The 26,086-nt window shown below is 46.9% G+C and overlaps 2 protein-coding genes and 1 long non-coding RNA gene across 5 annotated transcripts in view; 2 read left to right on the top strand and 1 right to left on the bottom strand.

Moving 5' to 3' along the window:
• The first annotated feature begins 3,989 nt into the window (after positions 1 to 3,989).
• On the top strand, positions 3,990 to 13,430 carry LOC307211453 (putative protein-lysine deacylase ABHD14B). The gene is made up of 5 exons (XM_079968065.1): positions 3,990 to 4,191; positions 5,258 to 5,415; positions 7,670 to 7,911; positions 9,350 to 9,591; positions 11,677 to 13,430. Exons 3-5 carry the CDS (start codon positions 7,698 to 7,700, stop codon positions 11,857 to 11,859), a joined length of 639 nt encoding a protein of 212 aa, XP_079824191.1. The 5' UTR covers positions 3,990 to 4,191; positions 5,258 to 5,415; positions 7,670 to 7,697; the 3' UTR covers positions 11,860 to 13,430.
• A 4,706-nt stretch (positions 13,431 to 18,136) lies between these two features.
• Positions 18,137 to 19,448, bottom strand: LOC307211458. 2 transcript variants are annotated; one of them, XR_013836467.1, is made up of 2 exons: positions 19,377 to 19,448; positions 18,137 to 18,678 (listed from the first exon to the last, which is right to left on the bottom strand). It is a non-coding gene; the product is annotated as an uncharacterized lncRNA (long non-coding RNA). The 2 variants fall into 2 exon arrangements; XR_013836468.1 differs by having other exon boundaries at positions 18,137 to 18,681; positions 19,377 to 19,444.
• PCBP4 (poly(rC) binding protein 4) overlaps positions 19,221 to 26,086 on the top strand; it is a 39,432-nt gene continuing 32,566 nt past the window's right edge. The window contains exon 1 of one of the 2 annotated variants that reach the window (XM_079968055.1): positions 19,221 to 19,310. The gene's annotated coding sequence lies outside the window, so the exon portion shown is untranslated. Of the gene's footprint in view, positions 19,311 to 19,473; positions 19,646 to 26,086 lie in introns of those variants that run through there. The other variant, XM_079968054.1, reaches the window with a different exon arrangement.

The raw sequence follows: 26,086 nt of genomic DNA, 5'->3' as shown, positions 1-26,086 counted from the left end.
ACACTGTCAAATGTGACTTATTATTAATTGCACTTATTCGTTAGTACTTTTTACAAAAAGTAAAAGCGACTTACAACCTGAGGTCCAGTTGTGATGCTGGGGTTCAAGATCTGCTATTATTTCTGCAGCAGGGTGCCTGCATCCGGCATCAGCAAGCCACCCAATGAGCAAGAAAGGGGTGCTTTTTAGCTTTTTAGCAATTGAGAAGCTAATCAGAGTGAAAGGAGGTGAATTGGCCACTGAGGATTGGCTCCTAAGGTCTTTCTGAAGAAGGCGTGCAGGAAGAACACCAAGGAGGGGCAGTTCTGTGTGCTCCAAAGCTCAGCATTTAAGAACCCTGGAATTATAAGATGCTTCAGTTTCTGGGAAATGGTGTGCAATCTCTGTTAACTTGCAATGGGACATCAAGAAGAAACAGCTTAAGTCACCCAGAAAGAAGACATTGGAACACTCAAAATCACTTGCCCATGCATTGTTAAATTATTATTGTATAATTATGGAATAAGATTATACACTAATTTTAGAAGGTTGTATAATCTAATTTTAGAAGGTTGTATAATCGGGACGCAGGTGGCGCTGTGGGTTAAAGCCTCAGCGCCTAGGGCTTGCCGATCGAAAAATCGGCGGTTCGAATCCCTGCGGCGGGGTGCGCTCCCGCTGCTCGGTCCCAGCGCCTGCCAACCTAGCAGTTCGAAAGCACCTCCGGGTGCAAGTAGATAAATAGGGACCGCTTACCAGCGGGAAGGTAAACGGCGTTTCCGTGTGCGGCTCTGGCTCTGGCTCTGGCCAGAGCAGCGATGTCACGCTAGCCACGTGACCCGGAAGTGTCTCCGGACAGCGCTGGCCCCTGGCCTCTTAAGTGAGATGGGCGCACAACCCCAGAGTCTGTCAAGACTGGCCAGTACGGGCAGGGGTACCTTTACCTTACCTTTTATAATCTTAAACGTTCCCAGGATTCTTTGGTGGGAAGTAATATGCTTTAAATGTACAGTGTTCTTTAGCCTTTGTGTAAACTAATCTGCTCCCACCCCTCAAAAAAAAACATACATTATCTAGCCATTAAGATAATCTCCAGCAAACCTACTCTAAAATTTGCTGCTTCCATATCAGATCTCAGGAGGGAGAAAGAGAACCAGACCCTCCCTCCCAAGTGCTGTTGGTGTGCAAATCCCAAAGCTCAATTCTGGATGTCTCTTTTCCGTTCACTCAAACTGCAGTCTGTGGTTCTCCATCCACAGTCAGGTTGCCTGGTCTCCCTGGCAAGGGGTGGGTGTCAATAGGGATGAATCATCTCCAAACGCTCACTCTGGTCTCAAGTCATCTACCTGTAAAGGTAAAAGGTAAAGGGACCCCTGACCATTAGGTCCAGTTGTGACCGACTCTGGGGTTGCAGCACTCATCACACTTTATTGGCCGAGGGAGCCGGCGCACAGCTTCCGGGTCATGTGGCCAGCATGACTAAGCCGCTTCTGGCGAACCAGAGCAGTGCACGGAAACACCGTTTACCTTCCCGCCAGAGCAGTACCTATTTATCTACTTGCACTTTGACGTGCTTTGGAACTGCTAGGTTGGCAGGAGCAGGGACCGAGCAACGGGAGATCACCCAGTCGCGGGGATTCAAACTACCGACCTTCTGATCGGCAAGCCCTAGGCTCTGTGGTTTAACCTACAGTGCCATCCGCGTCCCCATCTACCTGTAGTTTCCCTAATAAAGGATGTATTTCACAACATGGCCTGTTGAAAATAAGAAACATTTGCACTCATTCAGGCTCTCTCCTTTCTAACCCCTCCTAAACTTACAATGCTATCTCTGAAGTCTGATCCCCTGCCCTGGTTATCAAAAACAAACAAACAAACCAGCTTTTCTTATACAGTACATGAATGAACACATTAATAAGCATTAAAAGTGTACACGACTCATTCAATCAAAGCACAAAAGTACATTTCTCCGTCCCCGGAATGATTCTCTTCCATTGTAGTGAATATCAGACTCCAATTTGTGATTGGAATGCCAGGTTCATTGACAACGGAAGCAGTGCAGGTTTGCATTTGTTGATTTTCCACCTGTAGCTGTGAAAGGTACAAAAAAACTTGCCAGGGGGAAAAACAAACTAGAAAGGGAGAAAAATCTCAATTATATAATACTTCCATCACTTTGAGGAGATAGAAGCATAATGAGAAAACCTTTAGCATTTAAAGTTCATGTAACATGTTGAATGCAGTTTTACAGAACTCTATAATTATGTAAACATTCACCAACAGTGATGTATGATGTGTATGGTAATTTTTCATGAATTCACTCTTACGTATGATACAATAGCCTTCTAATTTACAAGCAGAGGATAGTAGACAAGCCACCAACCTTTTCAGTCCTTCCTCTGCCCATGCTGTTCCCGTATTTCAACTTAAATATTGCAGAGCCACCATTTCTGCCTTCCTTTTCAAACATGTGTGTTCCGAAATCTGCCAAGCTTTCCATGGATCCAGTTACAAATTACACTCGCATGAAAAAATGTATTGTTTTCTCACAGTATTGTATTTCTCACATTTCAACCCTTTTGCAGCAAATCACATGCATACATGCACGGTGTGTGATATTATTATACTTTAACTGGTTTGTATTGAAAACCCATGTGAGAACAACCAAGTTCCTAGTCTCTGTGGTTTCAGAGAAAAGCTTGGAAATGATGCTGAAGCATATTGTGTAAGAAAAACACGGGGGCCTAATTTGAATGGTAGAATGTTTGGTATCTGGTGGGCGGGGCTTGTGTGTTATGCTCCGAATCAGCCTCTTCTTGCAGTGTGAGCTCTGTTCTGTTCAGTTAAGAGGGACCAACTGCGTCTTCTTGTTTCTTGCCTCAGACTTGCCTCATGTTGCATTTAAGTTTTTCTCTTTTTTATGATAATATTTATTAAGTTTTCATTTTTCAACCAAACATTTAGAACATATCTTTTCATCACCTATAATTTGACTCCTTCGAGTCTCGAACTCCCCTTCATCCCCCCCCCAACCGACTTTCTATCTTCCTTACATAATTTCCTCGCATTTCCAATTCCCCCTATCTTACCTAGTTCCATTCCTTAAGCATTTAAGTTTCTCTCATCGTGTTATTTTGTTAGTTTTCTTTATTATTAAAACTTGGTTTACATTTATGTGAGCCGCTCATTTTTATCATAGAAAAAGAATCACTGCTGAAGAATGGTGGAATATCCTAAACTTGGGTGAATGAGGGGATACAGTGGTACCTCGGGTTAAGTACTTAATTCATTCTGGAGGTCTGTTCTTAACCTGAAACTGTTCTTAACCTGAAGCACCACTTTAGCTAATGGGGCCTCCTGCTGCCACTGTGCCGCCGCAGCACGATTTCTGTTCTCATCCTGAAGCAAAGTTCTTAACCTGAAGCACTATTTCTGGGTTAGCGAAGTCTGTAACCTGAAGTGTATGTAACCCGAGGTACCACTGTATTTCCAGTTTGCCAGGAGGGTTGATTTTATTAATCATCCCCCCCCCACCTCCACAACATATTGTACTTGTTGTTGTTGTGGTGGTGGTGGTGGTGGTTTTTTAAAGGAGGGGAGGAATTGATTTCAGTTTAGCACTTCAAATCTTTAATTGTTTCAAACCGCATGTGGGTGACTTCATTTTATGTGGCAATTTACACTTCCTGAACTTACACTTCCCATGAGAGTTTCTTCCTCCCTGTTAATTTCCCTTTTATTGTACCTGGCTTTTTAATTAGAGTGTTCCCCCTCCCTTAGGTAGTTACAGAACAACCGGAAAGGGCTGTAAAAATGAATGGATGTCTTTATTATGGGTTAGGTAATCCAGAGCATTTGTCTCTGGCACCACTCAGTGTCAGCTTTTCCCACCACTGGCATACACTCCCTGCACAGTCATGTTTTAAACCAACAAATTTGTCTGGGCTTGTGCTTTTTAAAAACAAATCCCAAAGTACTTTAAATTATCTTCTTGTCTCCTCAGTCCTGAACGCAACCTAGCCATCTTGTTTCCACCAGCCCAAGGGAAAAGATGCAGTGCACCTACTTCTACAGGCTGCTGCCAAAGGCACACTCCCAGTATTTTAAAGACAGCAGCAACAACTATCTCATGTAGAACAGCGTTTGTTCGAAAGAGCTGCATTGCAAGCAAAAACAAAGCCCTTGCAGGTAAAAGGAGAAAGGAAGAAAAAGGTAAGATCTGAGCTGCCTGTGTCTGCACCTGCTTGGCTGCTCCTTGCACTGGCAATGGGTCACTCACTCACTATGTAGCGGCCGTGCATGACATACACATGCATTTGTTTTAAATTTTGAAACTACTCTTGCACTTTTATTTATTTCTTTTTTTAAAATTGGCCGTTTTGCCTACTTGGAGCATGCTTGAAATGTTGGCTTTGGTGGGAGTTTGTTGTTGCACTGTCCCAGATAAATTATAAGGAAGAAGAAGTGTCCCCGTGCAGGAAAACACCTGCATGCACCCAGTACTGTACTAACTTAGAGAAGGGGACACCACACAAGGCCAGTATAGCCCATCACGCACGGCTTACAAAAGTGGGTGGGAAACACAGAGACAAATCTAAACGGAAAGCGCGCATATGTGGACGAAAGTGCGCGAGAGCGCACGCAGGGGGACAAAATTTTCCGAGCACGATTCAAAGTGTTGGTGCTGACCTTTAAAGCCCTAAACGGCCTCGGTCCTGTATACCTGAAGGAGCATCTCCACCCCCATCGTTCAGCCCGGACACTGAGATCCAGCGCCGAGGGCCTTCTGGCGGTTCCCTCATTGCGAGAAGTGAGGCTACAGGGAACCAGGCAGAGGGCCTTCTCGGTAGTGGCGCCCGACCTGTGGAACGCCCTCCCATCAGATGTCAAAGAGATAAAGAATTATCTGACATTCAGAAGACATCTTAAGGCAGCCCTGTTCAGGGAAGTTTTTAATATGTAACGCTGTATTGTTTTTAACACTGATTGGGAGCCGCCCAGAGTGGCTGGGGAAACTCAGCCAGATGGGCGGGGTATAAATAATAAATTATTATTATTATTATTATTATTAAAATTGGATCTGTGCAGTGCAGCCCACGTGCGCATGGACGCCCAGATGTTGCGTACCTCCCGGTGTTTAGGCTGCTCGTCTAAGATCGCTTGTAGTGCCATTACTTGTCAAGATGAGTTTGCTGATGTCCATTAGGTGCCGCTAGTGTTCGCGCGAACCTTTGCTTAGAAATGCTGTATATTTCCACATTTTGTCCCTCCCCTCCAGCCTCCGCCCCCGTTGCTCTCTTTCGTCGGGTTTCCGACGGTACCTTTGGATCCGGAAGTCGAGGGGAGCATCAACTCTTTCGGCGATCGGACACGACGGACAGTGGCGCATTCCTGAAGCTTCCAGTGTCTTTGTTTCGGAAAGGGAGCAACTTGAGGGTAAGGTGGTGGGTTCGCTTTTCTGCCTGCCTGTCCCCTCGCCGTCTCAAAGAGCTCTTCCTCCGTTCTGAGCTGGTAACGTGGCCATTCCATTGCAGCTGCCAGGAAACGGGACAAAGTTCAGAAGTTGTCTCTTCCCGCCCCGCCATGCACGCATAAGAAGGTGCAGGAAAGCCCCAGGCAGGGCGAGTTTAAGAAGCAGAGCACTTGGCTTCTTGCTGGGGTCCCAAGCGGCTTGCAAGTCACACAGAATGTGATTGCATAAAATAAATCCTGGCCGCTTAAATTCTCCCCCACCCTATAGACTTGTTCAAAAGTTACCTCTCTGTGGAACCAAGTGTGCACTTCTTGAGTTATATACAGCTCAACTATCTGTGTGGGCGATGAGAGTGTACACTCTTTGAATGTACCATGTGAATGCCCTTTGTGTATATAATCACACATGAGTTAATAACACCTGGTAAAGGCAAAGGGACCCCTGACCATTAGGTCCAGTCGCGGACGACTCTGGGGTTGCAGCGCTCATCTCGTTTTACTGGCCAAGGGAGCTGGCGTACAGCTTCCAGGTCACGTGGCCAGCATGACTTAAGCTGCTTCTGGCGAGCCAGAGCAGCGCACGGAAACACCGTTTACCTTCCCGCCGGAGCGGTACCTATTTATCTGCTTGCACTTTGATGTGCTTTTGAACTGCTAGGTTGGCAGGAAATAACATCTGGATGAAACACTAAATCAGTGTGTGAAGCTAAGGCTGCTTGGCAGCTACGCCCACTTCCCTAATCCCAGGTGAGGAACATGATCTGCAGATACTCTAAGGTGTTTGTTCTCTTTCTCACTATTTAAAATGTCCCCTGGATAAATACTGATGGTGAAAATGGGCTGCATAGTTTAGTCCTGCCAGTGCCTCAAATCACTTTGGTGTCCCGACCTCTTGCATTATTTTACAGTTATATATGACTGCAGATTACACCCCAGCTCTCACAGTATTTGCACTGCAGTAAGATAAGTGCTGGTGGGTCAAACAGGATAGCACGATTCACATCACTTGATTTCTCTACACATTATTCCTGTGTGCTTGATTATATCCATACACACAAACACACGCACCACCTTTCTACCCCCTTGGCTCCACACACAAGCTCAGGATACTTTGAACCCCCAGAGGAAGTGGGCTGGACTAGGTGAGGTGGTGAAAGCATTGTTTGCTTTCTGAGTTTGTAAGGAGATGAAATGGCAGCATTGGCTCATAAAAGGGTGCTGTTGGCATTTCTCTGAATTCACACAACTGTCAGATCATGAGCTAGGAGATTGTTAACTGGACTGCAGAGCACACTAGAATAGGCCCAGATTTGAAGGGAGAAGAACTGTACAAATGAGGTCTTGTGAGCAGGCTTCTGCAAACCTTGCTCAGATGACAATTTGCACATGTGAATTGGGCCATCACAGATCTGAAAGTTCTTCCACTCCATCTACACACAATGCTTTTCAGTGGTTCACAGTACACATACAGCTGTCACCTATCTGCACGTGTGGCTCAACATTTTATTGCCCCCCCATTTGCAAACCTGTGGCCAGTTTGAGGAAAGAAGCATCAAGAAGGTGGTTTTATTGATTTTAACATATAAATTATAAAATGTACCACAAAACTTATCACTTATACAACCTTTTTAGACTTCCATCAGCACCTCTGATGATCCACCGTTTTAACCACTTCTTATGCATTTCTTAACTTTATATTGCCTTTACATTGAGAAGGTGATTTTCAACCAGAAAAGGCTTAGCAGCAAGAGGAGGCAAAGCCCCGCCAGCATTTCCTCCTGCAGTTCCTACAATACTAATGAACGATCCCTTGCCTCAGGTATCAAAAGCCAGGATAAGCATTCACCTAAAGCTGTATAATGAAGATGCAAGATTCACTTCTGTGAGAGGGAGTTCCATGACTTAGGGGCCACCACAAAGAATGCCCTCTCCTTGGCTGCCGCCACCGTGAGCTTTTATGGGAAGTGGACAACCAAGAGGACTCCCTCCACCGATTTTAGCACCCGAGGGACTTGCAAAGGAGGAGGCAGCCTTTCAGATATTTGTGGCCTGAGTCATTTAGGGCTTTAAACACTTTAAATGTAAGCACTTCTGCACACACCATGTTGTGCCAGCTTTGTCAGTCAGAAACTAAAGTAGTGTCGTTTCCTCCCTCTTAAAACAAACCATGATTTATTTGTTCCATTTTCTTCTTTTTGTTTGGTGCTCTCATTTTCAGGCTTCCCAGAATACCCTCTTTGGCAGTGATGGCTGCTACCGCCACGCAACTGACCGAGAGCACCATCACGGCGGGTGGGCAAACGCTGTTCTACCGGCAGGTCCAGCCTGCTCAGCAGAGCCCCCGGTTCTCTGTCTTGCTGCTTCATGGCATCCGTTTCTCTTCAGAGACGTGGCTAAACCTGCAGACTCTGTCTAAGTTGGGAGAAGCCGGATACCGCGCTGTGGCTGTTGACCTGCCAGGTATGTCTGGATCTCGACAGGTGAAGGGATCACTTCCACACCTGTGGGCGACTCCAGTGCAGTTATAATTTGAAATGTAAGAACCTGGCCCTTCCTCAAGGTCAAAAAACTGATGCTGACATCCAGGCCCTCGTTCTTGTTTTGCTTTTTAACAATGTGGTAAGTCTCACTCATGTATGGAAGAACATGTGCAAAATTGTCATTCAGGTGTGTGCGCCTTTGGGTTCTGATCATACACATTTGGCTCAGTTCCGATATCTTGCCAAGCCATGGATGTCATAAAAAAGGTAAAGGTACCCCTGCCCGTACAGGCCAGTCTTGACAGACTCTGGGGTTGTGCGCCCATCTCACTTAAGAGGCCAGGGGCCAGCGCTGTCCGGAGACACTTCCGGGTCACGTGGCCAGCGTGACATCACTGCTCTGGCCAGAGCCAGAGCCGCACACGGAAACGCCGTTTACCTTCCCGCTGGTAAGCGGTCCCTATTTATCTACTTGCACCCGGAGGTGCTTTCGAACTGCTAGGTTGGCAGGCGCTGGGACCGAGCAGCGGGAGCGCACCCCGCCGCAGGGATTCGAACCGCCGACCTTTCGATCGGCAAGCCCTAGGCGCTGAGGCTTTAACCCACAGCGCCACCTGCGTCCCTATGGATGTCATAACCAAAGATAAATATCCTAAACTATGCCTGGGCTTAGTTGGGTATAACAGGCAAACCAAGGTTTAGGGCTGCTCACCTGCTTTTGTTTTTCAATGGTGAGCTTCATCTCCATACTGCAGCAGCATCCTCTCCAGTCCTCTGAAGTCTCAGCAATGGCCATAACTGTGATTTATCAATGTTACCTGAACTCAGACATAACAGCTGGATCCAGGATGAGCATGTATTTACTTCCAAAGTCCAGCAACCCCATCCCTGTCCTAATTCCCATGCCCCACTAGCCTGTGGCTAAGCCTAAACACGTATAACTGGAAAAACCAAATATTGGCTTTCCTGTTCACCCCCTGCTTTCTCTCCCTCTGTTTCTCCAATTTCAGATTTTAAATTGAAAGCTCTTTGGACCCTATAAAGCACCATGCACACGAGTGATGATAAATAAATAAATGGCAGCAGTAGCAAATCACAGTTAGTTACAATCGTGGTTTCAAAACCAGCCTCAAAGCGTGCTTTGAGACCCGGGTTTGGCAGTCCCCCTCAAATCACAGTTTGTAAGCTGGTGTAATACCAGGCCTAATGTGAAAGAGCATAATGGGAGCTTCCAGGTGCATGTTCATTGTTGGATTGGTGCTGCTTGTTCATGCAAGGGTGCGTCCGTCCGTCCCCCAGCATCCACATTGCTTTGTTAACACTGAAATGCCACCCTGTACTCATTCCTCCACCCAATTTAATCAGGATTCATCCTTCCCACATGTGTGACGTGCAGTGTCTTGTTTCTTGCGGTCCAGGATTAGGTCGTTCCAAAGAGGCTACTGCCCCAGCTCCTGTCGGAGAGCCAGCACCAGCCAATTTCTTGAAGTCTGTCTTCGAGGCCCTGAAGCTAGACCAGGCGGTGGTGATCAGCCCATCTCTCAGCGGGATGTATTCGCTTCCGTTCCTCTTCCAGCACAGTGAGATGCTTAAAGCCTATGTCCCAGTGGCACCCATCTGCACAGAGAAGTTCTCAGCCACACAATATGCCGGTGTCAAAGTACGTCCGCCTGGCGGCTAGGCATGCAGAGGGGAGGGGATTCTGAGGTTAAAACTGGGGCAGGTCTTGTTTCAGCCAATGACACTTAACAGTGTCAGCTGCAGATGTGTGTGGGCGGGGGGTGCGCCAAGGCCAAAATTAACTGGATGGGCCCATCTCCTGGCTACTGTCACTACTGCTTATTCAGAGCCCTCTTTGTCCATGCCCAATTGGCACTGCTGACCAGAATAATAATAATAAGAAGAGTTTGGATTTGATATCCTGCTTTATCACTACCCTAAAGAGTCTCAAAACGGCTAACAATCTGCTTTCCCTTCCTCCCCCACAACAAGCACTCTGTGAGGTGAGTGGGGCTGAGAGACTTCAGAGAAGTGTGACTAGCCCAAGGTCACCCAGCAGCTGCATGTGGAGGAGCGGAGACGCGAACCCGGTTCCCCAGATTACGAGTCTACCGCTCTTAACCACTACACCACACTGCAGCTCCTCTTCCTTAGTCTTGCCACTGCTGATACTCCTGGAGAGGGCAAATGACTATGCAGGGGTATGGGCCTCAGTCAATGTCATGCAGTGCAGATTTCTGACACCAGCCCTGGAAATTAAAAGGCATTGAAAAATAATTGAGGGGAATACAGAGAACAGCAGTACAATCGTACCTTGGAATTCAAACAGCTTAGTTGCTGAACGTTTTGGCTCCCGGACGATCGAAAACCGGAAGTGATTGTTCCAGTTTCCAAACGTTCTTATGGAAGCAGAACGTCCGAGGCGGCTTCCGCGGCTTCCGATTTGCTGCAGGAGTTTCCTGCAGCCAATTGGAAGCTGTGCCTTGGAAGTCGAACATTTTGAAAGTCAAATGGACTTCCGGAGCGGATTCCGTTCAACTTCCAAGGTATGTCTGTATCAGCAATTGCATACAACAGGGAAAGGGTTCCTGAGCTAATCACTAGAGGGCAGTGCCTACTGCTTCGTTCTCAGGCACAAAACCGCTTTCAAAGATGCAAAGCAGGCCTATAATCAGGCCTACAAACACAAACAGGGAAGCTTGTTCACTTTTTCTTTCTGCAATGACTGCCTATCATCTCATAAGGACTGCTCCAAGGATAGTGTGATGCAGGGATCATTTCACCATTATGAGAAAAAGAACTGCTGTGATAGCCTTCTCCCCATTACTGGGTTGATGGAGTAAGTGTGATCTTTTACATGAGCAAGGAAAGTAAGTCTGTTTCTACACTCAGAAGAGAAAATGCATCATTAGAAGCAAGAGGGATTAGATTGTAACTGCTGTAAATCTCTGAGCGTTCCTTAACCTCTAAGTGTAGCTTTGTAATGTCTCTTGCAAACGCAGAGCATTTGATCTAACTGTTATCCAAATTCCTCACTTTTTAATATTTTAAGCTCCTCCTATTAATCTCTGGGGTGTGCCTTTGCCCAGGCAAATGTGGCTGGCAAATGCAAAAATCTCCCCTTGCAAATGTGACCTTTTTTTAGCCCTGGTAACCCTGTAAGACAATAGCTTCGACAGCAGTGGGAATTCTCTGTACTTCTGTGAATCCTGAACATCTCTACCGCAAAGATTCTGAGCTATTTAAAATGTGGGAGAGGTTTGTTTTCCTTGCTAGGAGAAGGTACTGCAACCAGGAAAGGATAATTCTACTGGCAGTAATATCATTAATAAAGGTTTAAACACTGAATAACACAGAGATCAAAGAGACAGCAGGCACATATTAGCTTCCTGAACTTTTTGTTTGGCACTGATCAAGCCAATTACAGTGAAGAAGGCAGACACAAGCTGTCTTTGCACATTTAGTATAGGTAAATTGAACATCTAGGTGGAGCGGGGTGGGGGGAGAGGATTGGGGTGGTGAGCTCTGTCACCAGCACATGCACAAAAGTGACCCTACGTGGGTACGATTGAGGACTCTTTTTGCAGAGTTCCTGAGCTTGTACACAATAGTTTATATGTGCATAGAGTTATTTCCAACCTCAAACCTGTATTTCACTTGAGATATTTGTTGAAAGCACCCAAGAAGGGGGAAGTTCCTTGTTTGTTGACTTGACCACACTTGACTTCTTTTCTCCCATACTTAGACACCAGCGCTCATCGTATATGGGGACCAGGACGCCCAGCTGGGGGAAGTGAGCCTGAACAACCTGAAGAACTTACCTAATCACAAGGTGATGCTGATGAAAGGGGCAGGCCATGCCTGTTACCTTGACAAGCCAGATGAGTGGCACCATGGGCTTCTAGACTTCCTGAAGAGCATAGAGTGAAGAGCAAACTGGCCCGGCCTGCTCCCAACCCACCCACAATGATCAGTGGCTTCCACAAATGTCTGGTGTTTGCTTCCTGGGTGCTGGGTTCTCTTTCTGCAATTCAGTCGGCAATCAAACAGGAGCCAAGTCCTTTGGGGACTACCCAATAATTATAGAACTAAAATACTTAGCAGATGGATCATGCTGCATCCAAAACATGCTCATTGCTTAATAGAATCATAGAATCGCATTCAATTAATTGCATATTAAGAATGACACCCCCCCCCATTTCCCCTCCCTTGGCCATGGGATTCATTGGGTCACCCTAATATATAAATATAGATCTGTTACACAGGCACATTGGCACCTCAGTGTAAATTTGCCATTTCATGATCTGGCGTGAAATCCACCTCTTCCTCATCACTCACCCATGATTGTGAAATTTCCCCCTCTTTTTAGTTAAATGAACACAAAAAGCAACAAGCCAGCATGCTGAGTTAGCTGAAACAGATGTCATGAAGGTGGGGCAATGTACGTTTCCCCAACCAAACAGTCTGTTCAGAGACTGTCCGCCTTGCTCTGTGGAACTTGTAGCTATCTTTGCCCTTGACATCTTTGCCAGGGGACATCTGTCTTTATTTCAGAACCTTTTGCTATGTCACTGCTGTGGTGTACACACTATCTCTTTGTCAGAATCTGTTTCTTCCTGCTTTGGGTTGGCAAGACTATGTATTCTTGACGTGCATGGTGGCAGCCAGCTGCTTTGTGGTGAGCAATTATTAGAGGGCAGGACTAAGGCTGACTCAGTAATTTTACGGAGGATCATTTTGTATGACAAAACCTTTAGCATCTCCAGGGCTTCCCCTTTCTAAAAGTGCAATCTGGTACCCATGTCTGCTCAGAAGTCCCATTAAGTTACCCCCAGGGAAATCTGCATAGGACTGCAGCTCATCAACAATGTGCGTATGTTAAATACTATCACCTCTTCTGACTGAGCTCAGCAAGAACATGTGGCTACCTATTTTGAAACATCCTCATGCTCTATGGTTATCACTCTCATTGGTGATTAAATTATTAGATGGTTCTGGGACTCTTCTTAGAAGTTTAACATATGGGATATGTCAGAGTATTGTTTGTCTAAGGTTGCAATAGTAGAAGGAAGAAATGCAATGCCAATGGCACTGAACACTATTGTTGGGAAACTTGTTGCTCTCCTTATGTTGGGACCACAACTCCCATCATCCTTCTCTACTTGCCATGCTTGCAGGGGGGGATGGAAGTTGGAGTCCAACTACCTCTGAAGAGCCACATGTTCCTCATCTCTGCTATGCACCTTGGAAGAGTTGGGGTGCTCTGAGGGAGGAAGCATCACTCACCACTGCTACTCTATATCTGAACAATTTTATCTTGCTTGGAATCAAAGGGACTATCAAGTTAGCAAAGAGTGCAGACTTCCAATAATAAAAGTTGGATAAAGAAAATGAATTAAATCAGCTGTGCAGGGTCTACCTGGTTTTCTGGTGAGTTTCTGCTGAATAATACATTTTGTCAAAACTATTTTTTTTAATCAATTAAAATATTGATTTATACATCGGCTTATTTTGTTGATGCATTCTTTTCTAATGTAGCTCAACCACACATTTGTGAATCATCTTATCTCCACAATTACATTTGACACTGTAGTTTGGAGGTTTTTGGAGAATGTGGGAATGTTGGGGAGAATGTTTGCTATTAGTTGAACTAGTCTTCCATGTTGTCTTATAGACATGGGGAACACATTGTGATTATAATCCAGAAAGCTCAGTCTACCATTTAGAACACAAAACCTGGGTTTTGAACCTAACACTGGAAAATAGCACTGTCTTGGGAGTTGTGTCAAGATCAAATTATGATGAATCTAGTTGTAAGGAAAAGACAAAATCTGAACTAATAATGTTTTTTTAAAATTTCCTTTAGGGCTACTGAAAGATTACTAGTTTTAGTAAATGTGCACTTACTCAGATTTCATGATGCACGGCTATAGCATAAACAATATTGGTCTTGGGTCCTCAAACCTTAGCAGTCTTCAAAATTATGTGTAGCCTTGGGTAATAGGGATTTGAAATGATAGACATACTAATCGGCCTAGCTAAGCATGCCCATGCACAGGAATAATTAGCAATGTATGGGAAGGAGAGATTCATAGGAAATATAACTAGGCAAATCATGGGAGGTGCTGGAATGCCTTACTAGCAAAACTGCTGCAGAACACACAGGAAGCTATTATCAATCTAGACTCACATGGTTTGTTCTGGCTGGCCAACACACAACATGCACTCTACCACTGAGATATAGTCCCTTTCATTGCCACCTTTCCTGTATCATCAGTGCACTGTCTCTTCCTATTATCCACATGAGATGGAATTAGATGCTCTAGCTTTCTACAGCTTAAGAGAAAATGCTTGCCAGCCCCTGGAGTAACAGCACAAATGGATTCCTTTAAATGCCCAGGGGATTACCAAACTAATGGCCAAGGTGAACAGATGGGAGACAGGTTAAAGTCAGCCGCACGGCTATTCCAGAGCCACCTGGCCTTGTTCCTTTGTGCTCATTTTCCACAGATGGAGACCAGACAGATGGAGCCAGCAGTAAGAAGTAGGGAGGTGGACTCTAATCGTCACATGGCACCCTGACTGGCTGAAGGCTGTGATGGCTGTCAAAAACCAAACTTTATCCTATTAGGCATAGGATTTGCTGGCAGGGGGCTGGCAAGTCCGGGAGTCTGATTCCCACACAGTCAGCAACTTCCATCTATAGCTAGGATCTAAAGCACTGGGATTGACTGCACCTCAAAGGAAGGGAGAGTGCTCTGCTCTGGCATGTCAGTGAAGTTGGGTTGCTCGCTACTGAAATTTTGTGGCACGAAAACACATCAAAGTAAATGGAATGTGGAGTGGAGCCATATGTGGAATACCATCGGTGTGAAATAAGTATCTCTTATGGGGCGATATCCAAATCTCAAGGATCAGCAACAGCTATATTGGCTAAGAATATAATCTGCCAAGGTGACGTGACCTTCAATGCATTTTCAGGCCAAGAGATACTAGCTGTGTGTCTTATTTCTAGAAAAAAAAAATCCATTTTCTCTAACTATTCATGCTGGCATTCAACAAGACTAAAATGTCTGAAGAAAATCTCGTCCAGTCTGGATTGTCCACAGAACTTTGAAAATGAATATGAGCAGAACAGAAGCTCAATTAATTTTTGCTATTCTACTTCAAAACACGAGTCCTTCCTGCAAATCACAGTTCACACAGCCTTGGTAGCCATTCATCTAGGTGTGACCACCTTAGTGTCAGGCCTGGAGCCTAGCTAGCTACAACTGCAATCCAGTTTGAACAAAGGGGCCTGAGGCGCAGCTTCCTGTGCTGAGGCTGCAGAAGTCATTGACTGGCTGAAGGCCAAATATCAGAGTAAAGGAGGAGCAGGCAAGCATGGTGTCAGTTTGAGTGGGCTGTGGACAAAGATCCCTCTGGGGAAAGGACCCCCCCCCCCACTTCCTGGTGGCACCCCTTTCCAACAAACTACAACTGAAATACCTTCTTCTACTCCACTATTAAAGGAGCTGGAGCCCTGTCCTCTTTCTCATCTCCCCCCCCATGTAGTTTTTGCTCCCCCCGCTTTCCATTTGAGATCACTGTTGCACCAGTACTGTACAGCCTCTCTGTTTAAGCTTCAGGTGAGCTGTTAAGACATTTTAATTTTGCTGAGCTTTTAGCATGGGTTAAAATCCCATCTCGTTTTTATGCTGAATCTGTTTTATTATACAAAATGTATTTAGTCATGTGGATTTTTTCCTCAGGGCTTTATGTATTTTAGTAGCTTTTGGGGGCAGGTAAGCTGCTTTTGAGCTTATTTCATAAGGAAACATGGAGTATGCATAAGTAAAGAAATAAGTTTGGAGAGGCAGTTACATACCTTTGGTAGACCTGATTTTCAAGGCAGCTAGAAATTGAGAAGGGAAAAGTCAACTCTGCAGTAGCTTTAGAAAGGGGAAAGCTCTTTGGCAGAGTAGCCTCTTATTGTTTTTCACTGACACTGGTAGCTGCATTGCTTTGAAGCTGAGGTGAGAAACATCAGGATGTCCACACATGATCGTAAAATCAATAGAACTAGAAATAAAAGCCACCCAACAAGTATCTATTGTGCAAAAAAAGAGCGCCATTCCCTTTCATTTTCTCATAGCAGCTAACACTTCCCTTCTTTAGGAACAGACCTATGCTCAGGAATTTTGAAGTCCCGTGAATGACAACCATCTAGGTGCCAATCAAGAGACTGGCAAACCATCTCCCCACATTTCACAGCCATAGAGTTGCCCCAGAAGTAGTCACATTGACCACGCCATTAGCAGACTGCTAGAGAGAATGGGACTGCTAGAGAGAATGGGACGCAGGTGGCGCTGTGGGTTAAAGCCTCAGCGCCTAGGACTTGCCAATCGAAAGGTCGGCGGTTCGAATCCCTGCGGCGGGGTGCGCTCCCGCTGCTCGGTCCCAGCGCCTGCCAAGCTAGCAGTTCGAAAGCACCTCCGGGTGCAAGTAGATAAATAGGGACCGCTTACCAGCGGGAAGGTAAACGGCGTTTCCGTGTGCGGCTCTGGCTCTGGCTCTGGCCAGAGCAGCGATGTCACGCTGGCCACGTGACCCGGAAGTGTCTCCGGACAGCGCTGGCCCCTGGCCTCTTGAGTGAGATGGGCGCACAACCCCAGAGTCTGTCAAGACTGGCCCGTATGGGCAGGGGTACCTTTACCTTTAGAGAGAATGTTAATAAATCTGCCTTTCCCATCCATGGCCCTAGGCCCACACTTTCTCCCTTCCCTTCTCAGCTTCCAAGAAGCTCCTGTTACTTACCCATCCATCTATGCCCTGTCCACAAGCACGGGGTGTCTCTGTGCAATGCTGGCTTGGCTCCATCATCAACACAAGGCAATGCTTCCGTAATCCACAGTCCTACCTTACAGTAGGTTCAGGGCTGGCACATTTCTACTCCTGACAGATAGATGCTTGGCACTAAGCCTTAAATGTTGTCATGGGGTGTACAACGACAGGCTCACTCTCCCCACCCCACCATCTCTGAAGCAGTTGTGGTGAAGTGCACACACAACCTGTTGTGTGGTTAGTTGCACCCAACTCCTCTCTTTGGGTAGCCAGCAGCAGCAGATCACATTACTGTGCAGCTTTTCTCTCTCATCCCACACGAGTGTCACATTCCTCTGCCAAGGCTATGCTGGCAATTGTTAGATGATAGAAACGGCATTCTTCATCCCATGCTTCAGTTTCTATTCTGTTGTGGACAAATAGGGCCAGGGAGGGGTTTTCCCCTCCCCTTTTGAATTTGTAGCAGTTCTCTTCCACCCAACTACAGTCCTTCGGTCATCAAGTATTTCCATAAGGTGAGAATTCAAGTGTGTTGGGTGGCATCATAGAGATATGGTTTCTTTTCTTTCTTTCTACACTTACACTCCCTATTTCTGGCTCCAGTATATGGGGTGAGAAAGAATTTTTGTCCAAGTCAGACTGGGAACTGACCCTCTTGGGTATTGTCTTTCCCCTCTTGAAAGATGTGCTTCAGTGAGTAAACCTAGGTGCTCTGAAAGTCCCTTTCTGCAACGTACCTTCTCTTTTCTTATAGGACAATGTTGTATAGATTGCAAAGGTTCAGTATGGGTAGCACTGTGTTCTAAACCACTGAGCCTCTTGGGCTTGCCGGTCATAAGGTCGGCGGTTTGAATCTGCACAGCAGGGTAAGCTCCCGTTGTTCTGCCCCATCTTCTGCTAACCTAGCAGTTCAAAAGTGTACCAGTGCAAGTAGATAAATAGGTACCACTGTGGCGGAAAGGTAAACGGCGTTTCCGTGCGCTCTGGCTTCCATCACAGTGTCCTGTTGCGCCAGTAGTGGTTTAGTCATGCTGGCCACATGACCCGGAAAGCTTTCTGTGGACAAACAGTGGCTCTCTCAGCCTGAAGCAAGATGAGCACAGCATCCCATAGTCACCTTTGGCTGGACTTAACCATCCAGGGGTCCTTTATCTTTTACCTTAGTGCCTGTGTGTGTGCATGCATGCACACATTCACAGATTTATTTGCATGAGTAAATGGGAGCCATACACATTAACACCAACAACTTGCCTTGTATAGGGCTTGGGACTGATCACTGACATGCTTGTGGTGCTTGGAAGACCACGATGGATGGTTCATTCACACATGGGTGTCATCATGATGACACTGCAGCCACCAGCTGATTAACCTGCACATGCGAATCAGCTCTATATGCCTTTATTTTTCTGACACCAACAACTCTATATTAAGCTAAACTGGACACATACACTTAAACAGTAGCTGCATGACTACAGGATGGCAAGCAGGATGCTGTTATGGGAGGCTAATGAGTTCACTTCCTTATTTCCATTGTAAATTCTCAGTCCTCTCCTATTCTCTGTTGCAAACAGGTAGTTGAATTACAAGGCCCACTCTGCTGGCTGGACAATGACAAATTTAGCTAAGAAAGGGTCCCTGTTACTGTAATAATCAAGTACCTCAAATCCTCCTGAACCATGATGGGGGAAGATACTGTGTGCATAGAACACAGATATCAAGAGTACCCAAATAATAATGTTGTTGGCACCTGTCTGTCTCAGAGTAGGTGAAGGAATGTGCCTTTGGGGGTGAGGTCAAGCTGTTGGAAGGTTGCAGCGTCTGCTGTGGCTGTAGAGACCAATGTGGGAGATGTGTCTTGTTGCAGTTGGGGCAAATCAAGGTGTCCAGTTGTGCTGCTGCAGATGCACCAGGGCGTTTCTCCTCTCTGCTGACATTAATGACAAGTTATTGTGCTCAGCTTTAATGAAGTTGATGCAACGGAACTGGGGAAAGGAGAGGCTCATTGCAATAACCCGAATCCCTGGGGAAAACATAGGGTTTTCTTTGCAAATTATTTCAGTCTCCGCCAGCCTCAGAACTGTGTACTCAATCAGTGAGGAAATCCAATGAATGAACTACGTAAGTTTAAATGCACTGAGAGTGACCCGTGGATAACCAGGGGCTCTTTCACTTTCCAACAATTGGCCTCCTCTTGAGTTAAAAGAATTGCGCGGCGCCCACAATTAATTCGCAGCAAGCGCCCAGTGACCTGAGAGAGAGCCCACTGAGTGGGGCAGCAGGGGCAAGATCTCTGAACCACTCAAAGTGCATGATCAAAAGAAATCAGGCAGGCTTCTGGGCAGACAACAAGCAGGCAAAGGCGGCCACCTGGATTTCGAGTAAACAAATCAAGGGAAGGCGAGCGCAAAGCAGCGTGAAACGAAGCAGTGCAAGTCCTGCAGCCCGAACCGAGGAGGCCAGCCTCCAGCTCCACCCTGCCCTCGATGGCGGGACCCCAGGCGGCCCGGGCCCGCGGCGGGTCGCTTTCCGGGAAATGAATGCCAAATACAAAAGAGGGCGAGCGATCTGCGTTGCCGGGAGGGGGGGGCGTGGAATGTCCCTGTCCTTGGCAGATGGTCTTACCCAGTGTGCATTGTTCCTTTAGTGTCTCCTTTATCCGCTGTAATTGGATCCTGGAGGGAGCCGGCGAGCAAAGGAGGGGCCGAGGGAGGCTGGGCGGGATTGCAGGGGGAGGCAAAAGAGTCCCGAGGCTTCGGCCTCCCTCGCCTGTCAAGCCTTTGATTTCATTGTTCCGGGCTGATGTCACTCCCAGTTGTCACAGACGCTTCTCCGGGTGACAATGTGGGACTAGGAGGAGGCACGGCAAGGACCCCCCTGGACAGACCCCGAAGGTAAGTAAAAAGGCGGAATCGAGGCGTGTGAACGCTCGCGCGGGTCTGGCCCAGTACCCAACTTTGGGGGAGTTGCGCGGGGACGGTCGCTGAAGGACTCCCCGCCACGGGGAGGGCATCAGGGACTCCATAGAGCACCTTCCCACCCGCCCCAAATTCCCTACAAGCCGAGATCAACTTTGCAGCAAGATGCGCCGCGAGGCTGGCAACCGGCGGGGGGGGGGGGGGAGCGCGCCGCTCCGTCAGCGGCGGGAATCCCGGGCAAGGGAGCGGAGCGAAGTTTTGCCCGCCGTCTATTTGGACCATGCGCCTCCGCGAAAGCGACTTGCCGAAGGAGCGACGAGCAAGGGATGCTGCCGCGGAGCGCAGAGCAGGCGCGCCGAGGGAAAGCGCTGGCGATGCCTCCTGGGAGCTTGCGCGCCGCCTCGGGATGCCTCGCCAGTCCCGCGCACTCCAAGCCCCGCGTGGCCAAAAAGCCAAAGCCGCCTCTGGGCCGGGGAGAGTTCATTTCTTCCCGGAACCGCGAAGATTTGTAAACCCACCAGGCGGGCATAATTTGACACCCGAGGCCTCTCCTGAACTTCGGCGCTCGCTTTCTGCGGCTGAGAGCGATCCTGCGGTTGCCTCTCGCGGTTGAAGACAAGTTATTGAGGGGACAGCGGAGGAAGGGGGATGTATTGCAACTCCCGAGGATAGAAGAAGCAGCGTGTCCTTGCTGACGACGAAGAGGAGATCGGGCACGCTTGTTCCCCCTCCCCCTAAACTTCGTTCCCAGCTCCAGACCCTACAAACGGCCTCAAGCACTTACTGGGCACCCCTGCCCCCCCCCGCGATCCTCCTCATGCCGCTTCTTCTCAGCTCTATTCTGACCTTTAGCACCTGCCTCGTGCCATTTGTTTCTCCTGTATGCATTCCTTTAAAAATTCAGGTGTTTGTTCGTTCCAAACCTTCTGATCTTATGCGTCTTCCCTGCACCCCCCCCCCACGCACCCTTCTAGTAGCGAATCTAAGCGCGCCCTCAAGCCAACTTAACACACCTTTCCCCAGTTCTGGCTCTCCACACTTCTTTCTGCGTCTCTCTCTCTGATCACCCGCCACCCTCTGTTCCTATTGTACCCCATTCATCCCCCCACCCCCTTGCATCTCCAAACTGGCATGGCCTACTTCTGAGCTCAGCTTACTATTGTGGTAAGATCCCTGGGGACGTGTTGGGTGATGAATCTCTGCCCAGCTCATTCCATTTGTGACACAGCCTCCATTTCCAGCACCTGCCCGCCCCCCAGACCGCCCCTGAGTTTGGCAGCAGATTGCATTCGTTCTTTACAATGCACATCCTTTTGTTCCCAACCTCTACCGAATGCCAGTCCCCTCCCAGTCATTTCTGGCCACTTTATACAGACCAGAACCTCACGTAGGTACAATATTCAAAAATAATGACAAAAGATGGCCCCGGGGCAGTCAAGGGCGAGGGATGTTGTCTCAGCTGGCCAACATTTACTCATTCCATCTCTGGCTATGCAGAACACTTTTTCTTACTTGGTGAAATGGTCTGCACATGACTGCTGTGGCAGTACTAGGCTCTTTTGGGGCAAGTTTTGCGGTGCAATACTGTAATTGCTCCATCTGTATGTGGGGGAATGTATGTGGCTGCCACAGAAGAATTTTAAGGTTCTAAGGATATTCAGTCTGCATACAGGGCTTACTTCCAAGTAAACATGTTAAGAATCATTGTGTAAGTCATCCTAACCTAGATACGTTTTAAGGTGCAAGAGAAGCTAATAGAGCTGTGGGGCCAAAATGGCCTGTTGTTTTTGCCTTTGTCCAGCTGAAGGACCCTAAAAAGCAGGGCCAGAAGGAGGTGATGGAGGTAAAATATTATTCCTGGCTGTTCAGAAGGAATAGATCTACCATAACCCTGTCACTTTATGCTAGAATGGGCCTTCTCCAGGCAACAGAGAAAGCATATAATGATGCCTCCATCAACTCCACCACCATGTTGCAAAGCGAAACCTTCTTCCTAACAGGAATGATTTCCCCCAAAGGCGTATCCTTAATTTAAAAGCAGAATTGCCCAGCAGATCTTCTACAGCAGTTGATGAACTGCTGAAATGTTATTTTTAATTAGGAACCCTGTCTTTTGGGAATAGAGCAGCTTCCTTCATTCTGCCTCCTAATTCAGGAGAAAACTTTCCAGGCAGCCCTCTTCGTCACGTGACCAACAGCCTCTTCCATATGGGCTTCTCTTAGGGAAAGCTGCAGGGCATTCTCTACAGTAACAGCCCTGTTCCAAGGAAATCCTCCTCCTGCTCTGGTGCTTTTACAGCTCCATCTGAATTATCCAAATTCCCTGTTTGTCCTCAGACATTTGCCCCTTTGTCCTTTTAAGTCCACACATCCTCCAACTCTGCCCTGCTCATTCAGTTTGGGAGCTACGCATCAATATTCAGAGCAGCTATGAGGTCATCTTTCTAAGGGCTTCCACTCTCCTCCTCTTCACCATTCAGGGAACACACCAGGAATTGTTCTTATGCTCCAGTAAGAGATCCCTCTCATGCGAGGGGGTGAGTTGAGGGAGGATTAATGAGAAAGCTACCCACGCAAGCAAGCTTCCACTGGAGGCTTATTAAAACTATGTTATTCTTTGTGCACTCTGGATGCGATTGTAAGAGATGGAAGGAGAGATCTTAGAGTGGCTTTGTACAAAGCTAAGATACCGTCCGTAACATAGACACCTCAAGAGGGAGGGGGGAACCATACATGCATTATTGAGGAGATGACATAAGGCACCAAGCGCTTTGAGATTTATTGTCTTTTTATCCCATGGTGGGAATAAAACTAAATCCAAAGATCTATAGCCGCCATTACCATGTGATAAAAGAAAAATTAAAAAGTCGAGCTGCTGATATCTATTTTCAGAGTGGTAAGCTACTGCAGCCCTAAAGAGTTCTATTTTTAATTCCTTCCAATGGGTGACTGGATTCATGTTTGAGTCCCCCTTTAGGGCTGAAAGCTTTTGTAAGACTGCAGTCCTATGACCTCACTCACTGAAAGCAGAGGGACTTCTTCCTGAGCGCACATGCACAGGATTTTGCTGCAAAATGTCTTTTAAAATAGCAAAGGATTGGCTGGGGGTAACATGCTGCTAAATGTTAATCACGGTTCTTCCGCCATGATAATAGACCACCCAACGGTTTCACCTCTGTGTTTCAGTTTCTCCTTCTGTACAATGGAGAAGAAGGTCCTTACAGTTAGCTGAATGTGTGGTGGCACTTTGAAGATAGATATACGCATTAGCGGTTGTTACTGGCATCCATCTGTCTCGAGAGACAATGGATTGTTCTTCCGGGGGCAAAGCCAAACCACTGCGTTGGCAGCACCAAAGTGACCTACCCATGGCACAGCCTGGGAAGTATGTGTGGAGGTCCTGGGCTGTCCAGACAACAAGGCCACCTCCACCCCCCACCTCGGCCTCACTGATGTGGTCCAAAGGAAAGGAAAGCAATACTTTTGGCATCAGCTTGGCTGCAGGAGTTGCTGGAAGGAGGCGTGCAAGGTGCCATCCAACTGTCTTGAGGATACGTGTACGGTTTACTCCTTAGCCTTTACTTCTCCTGAAGATATCCCACAATGCAGCAGAGTTTTCCTTCTCCTAGATGGGCCACCTTCCCAGGTAGACAAGCGCCACCTGCCCCTCACTTCCCTCTACCACATATGCAGATACCACCTTCTTGACTGTTGGATCCACTATTAGTCTTGTCCACTTCATCTTCTGGAGCCTGTATTCACATTCAGAGAAAGCCCCTAACTCACTGAGGGTTTGAGAGCTGTCAGATACCCTCATCTGGTTTAGCCAGTCAGTCGGAGCCATTCCCAGGGTGTGGCCACTGTCTCATGCTGACAGCTTCCAGGAGTCACAGGTGAGAGCTGAGTGCAGGGTGTGGGGACCAAAGGTGGACAAACTACTCCAGAAGGAGCACAACGTGTCCCCCACCATATTACCCCTCCCCTAACACCCCATGCACCCCTAGTCAAAGGTGGATGATGTAGTGAAACTGGGAGGAGTTTTCTCAGGGTTGCAGAATGAAATAACAAATGAAGTTGCAGTATACCAAGATCCAGTCTAGCCGTACTGCAGACTCCTCTTTACCACAAAACCACATGAATGAACCACTTGCTTCAGATATCAGATTACAAAGGGGGCTTCGTTTTCTTCCTCCAGAATCCATTTAGAAGGGAGCACCAGGACAAGAGAGAGCTGGTATCCTTTTGACTTTCAGCATTAGTTATAAAAGCCAACATTTATAACTCTTACAAAACGCTCAGTGTGAGCTTTTGAGAAGACAGCTGTTTTATTCAGAGGTTTCTCTTACTTGAAGGATTATGGATAGAAAGTGTTGGGCTCAGCATTTTCAGCCCAAGGCCTTAATAGGGCTTAGAGGTAGAATTGGCTCAGAAGCTGTATTTTAAATGATCTTTTGCTGCCTTATTATGTTTCAGGAAGGGCAACCCCCCCCCCCCGCCAAAACTTGAAGTTGATAATTTTATAGGTTAATACGCTGGGGGTCTTGCTCTAGAGTGAGACATGGTAGAGTAACCCTGTATAGATCACGGTAATGTGCATTACATGCAGCCACTTTGAAGATGACCCAGAAGCTGCATCCAGTCCAGAATGCTGCTTCCTGTTTGTTATTTGGAGCAGTGAGAGGGGTTCATATCACTCTGATCCTCAAGGCACTGCACTGTGTGTGAGCCAGTGTGGTGTAGTGGTTAAGAGTGGTAGACTCGTAATCTGGTGAACCGGGTTCGCGTTTCCGCTCCTCCACATGCAGCTGCTCAGAGACCTTGGGCTAGTCACACTTCTTGAAGTCTCTCAGCCTCACTCACCTCACTCAGAGTGTTTGTTGTGGGGGAGGAAGGGAAAGGAGATTGTTAGCCGCTTTGAGACTCCTTCAGGTAGTGATAAAGTGGGATATCAAATCCAAACTACTACTACTACTGGTTGTCTATGAGCTACCTGTCCCAACTCAAGTGGTCAGAACATGTGTACAAAGTTCTAAGTGGTCTGGGAACTAAGTTCTTTACGAAACACCTTTTTCAATGCCTGCTGGCTACATGCTATGATCAGGAGGTCCCGTTGGCTAAGGTGGCAAAGAGTAGTGACACCGGACAAGGCGTTTCTGTGGCAGAACCCCATGTATGAAACTCCCAGGCAGAATTAGCCCTCTGCCCCATTTTTAGATACTGTAGAAGACCAAAACATTTATTTGGTCAGACCTTTGTTGCACTGTGGAATTTAACTGCTCCTATTTTAAACCTGGCTGTGAAAGTTGCAGTTTTTAAATATTTTAAGTTTTACCCCTCTTGGTCTTACTTTCATGCTTTAAGCCTCCCTGAGAAAGAGTAGGGTGTAAATTTAATTTCGTAAATTTGCCTGTCTTGTAGAAGAGTGACAAAGAGGTCTTTTTAAAAGCCTGATTGGTATATCCTGCAACTACATTCTCCAAGGCAAACCCCTGCATGTACAGTGTGGAGATCTTGAAAGAAGAGTCCCTCTGGACCTAGGTTGTAAAATTTGTACGTGCCTTCAGCATGAAATAGGAAATAGGCATGCCTGTATTGTTTGGGATGCTGGAAACAAAATGCCCAGCTTGTGCCCTAGATGAGGATGAAGCAGAGTAGAGGTGTGAGATGGAGATGCAAATATCAATGCACATGCGTGACAAAAACTACCCACCCCCGAAATGCACTATTAAGTTTCTGCATCAGCAGAGGCAGTGGGTATAGAATAGGCTCTTTTTACTTACTGAAAATACAAATCAAATGTTTAAAAACTACAGGGTGGTGTTTTGATGATGATGATAGAGTTGTGCGGATGCTGTGAAAAACATCTGCATGAGCAGCACCCCAATCTGAAAGCAACTTGAGGTTGAGAAATAAAAGGGATACACCTCTCCCCTCCTTGAACCTCACTCTTTTCTCTCACAGGGCAGAGGTACATTCAGGGCAGGACTTTGGAGTAGAAGCTGCCTTGTACCAAGCCCGGCCATTGCTCCACTTAGCTCAGTATTGTCCACGCAGACTGGCAGGCTTTTAGACTGGGTTGTCTCCCAGCCCTATCTAGCAGGTATTGGGTAGAGTCTTGTAGGGTTTCCGTATAGCTCCATGAAGGAAGAGGGCTAGATATATTGGATTTCGAGGCTAGGATTAATGTGGCATGTGTGCATCCATCTCCTGTAGGCCTCAATGTGTCTAGTCTTGCAGTGTTTGGCCTCAAAAGAAGGGTCCATATGATGGTGGTGATCTGAAAGGGTATTGCTCCCTTCAACATATAGGAATCTGCACCCTATCCCTTTGTGATTCAGTGCTTATGGATTCTTCCTGTGAATGTAACACAAATGGTACTATGTCACTGCATACTGCTACTATCTGAACAGTAATTAC

The sequence above is a fragment of the Podarcis cretensis genome, assembly GCF_951804945.1.
Source record: "Podarcis cretensis genome assembly, chromosome: 2".
Taxonomy (NCBI): domain Eukaryota; kingdom Metazoa; phylum Chordata; class Lepidosauria; order Squamata; family Lacertidae; genus Podarcis; species Podarcis cretensis.
This window is presented reverse-complemented; position numbering and strand designations above follow the sequence as displayed.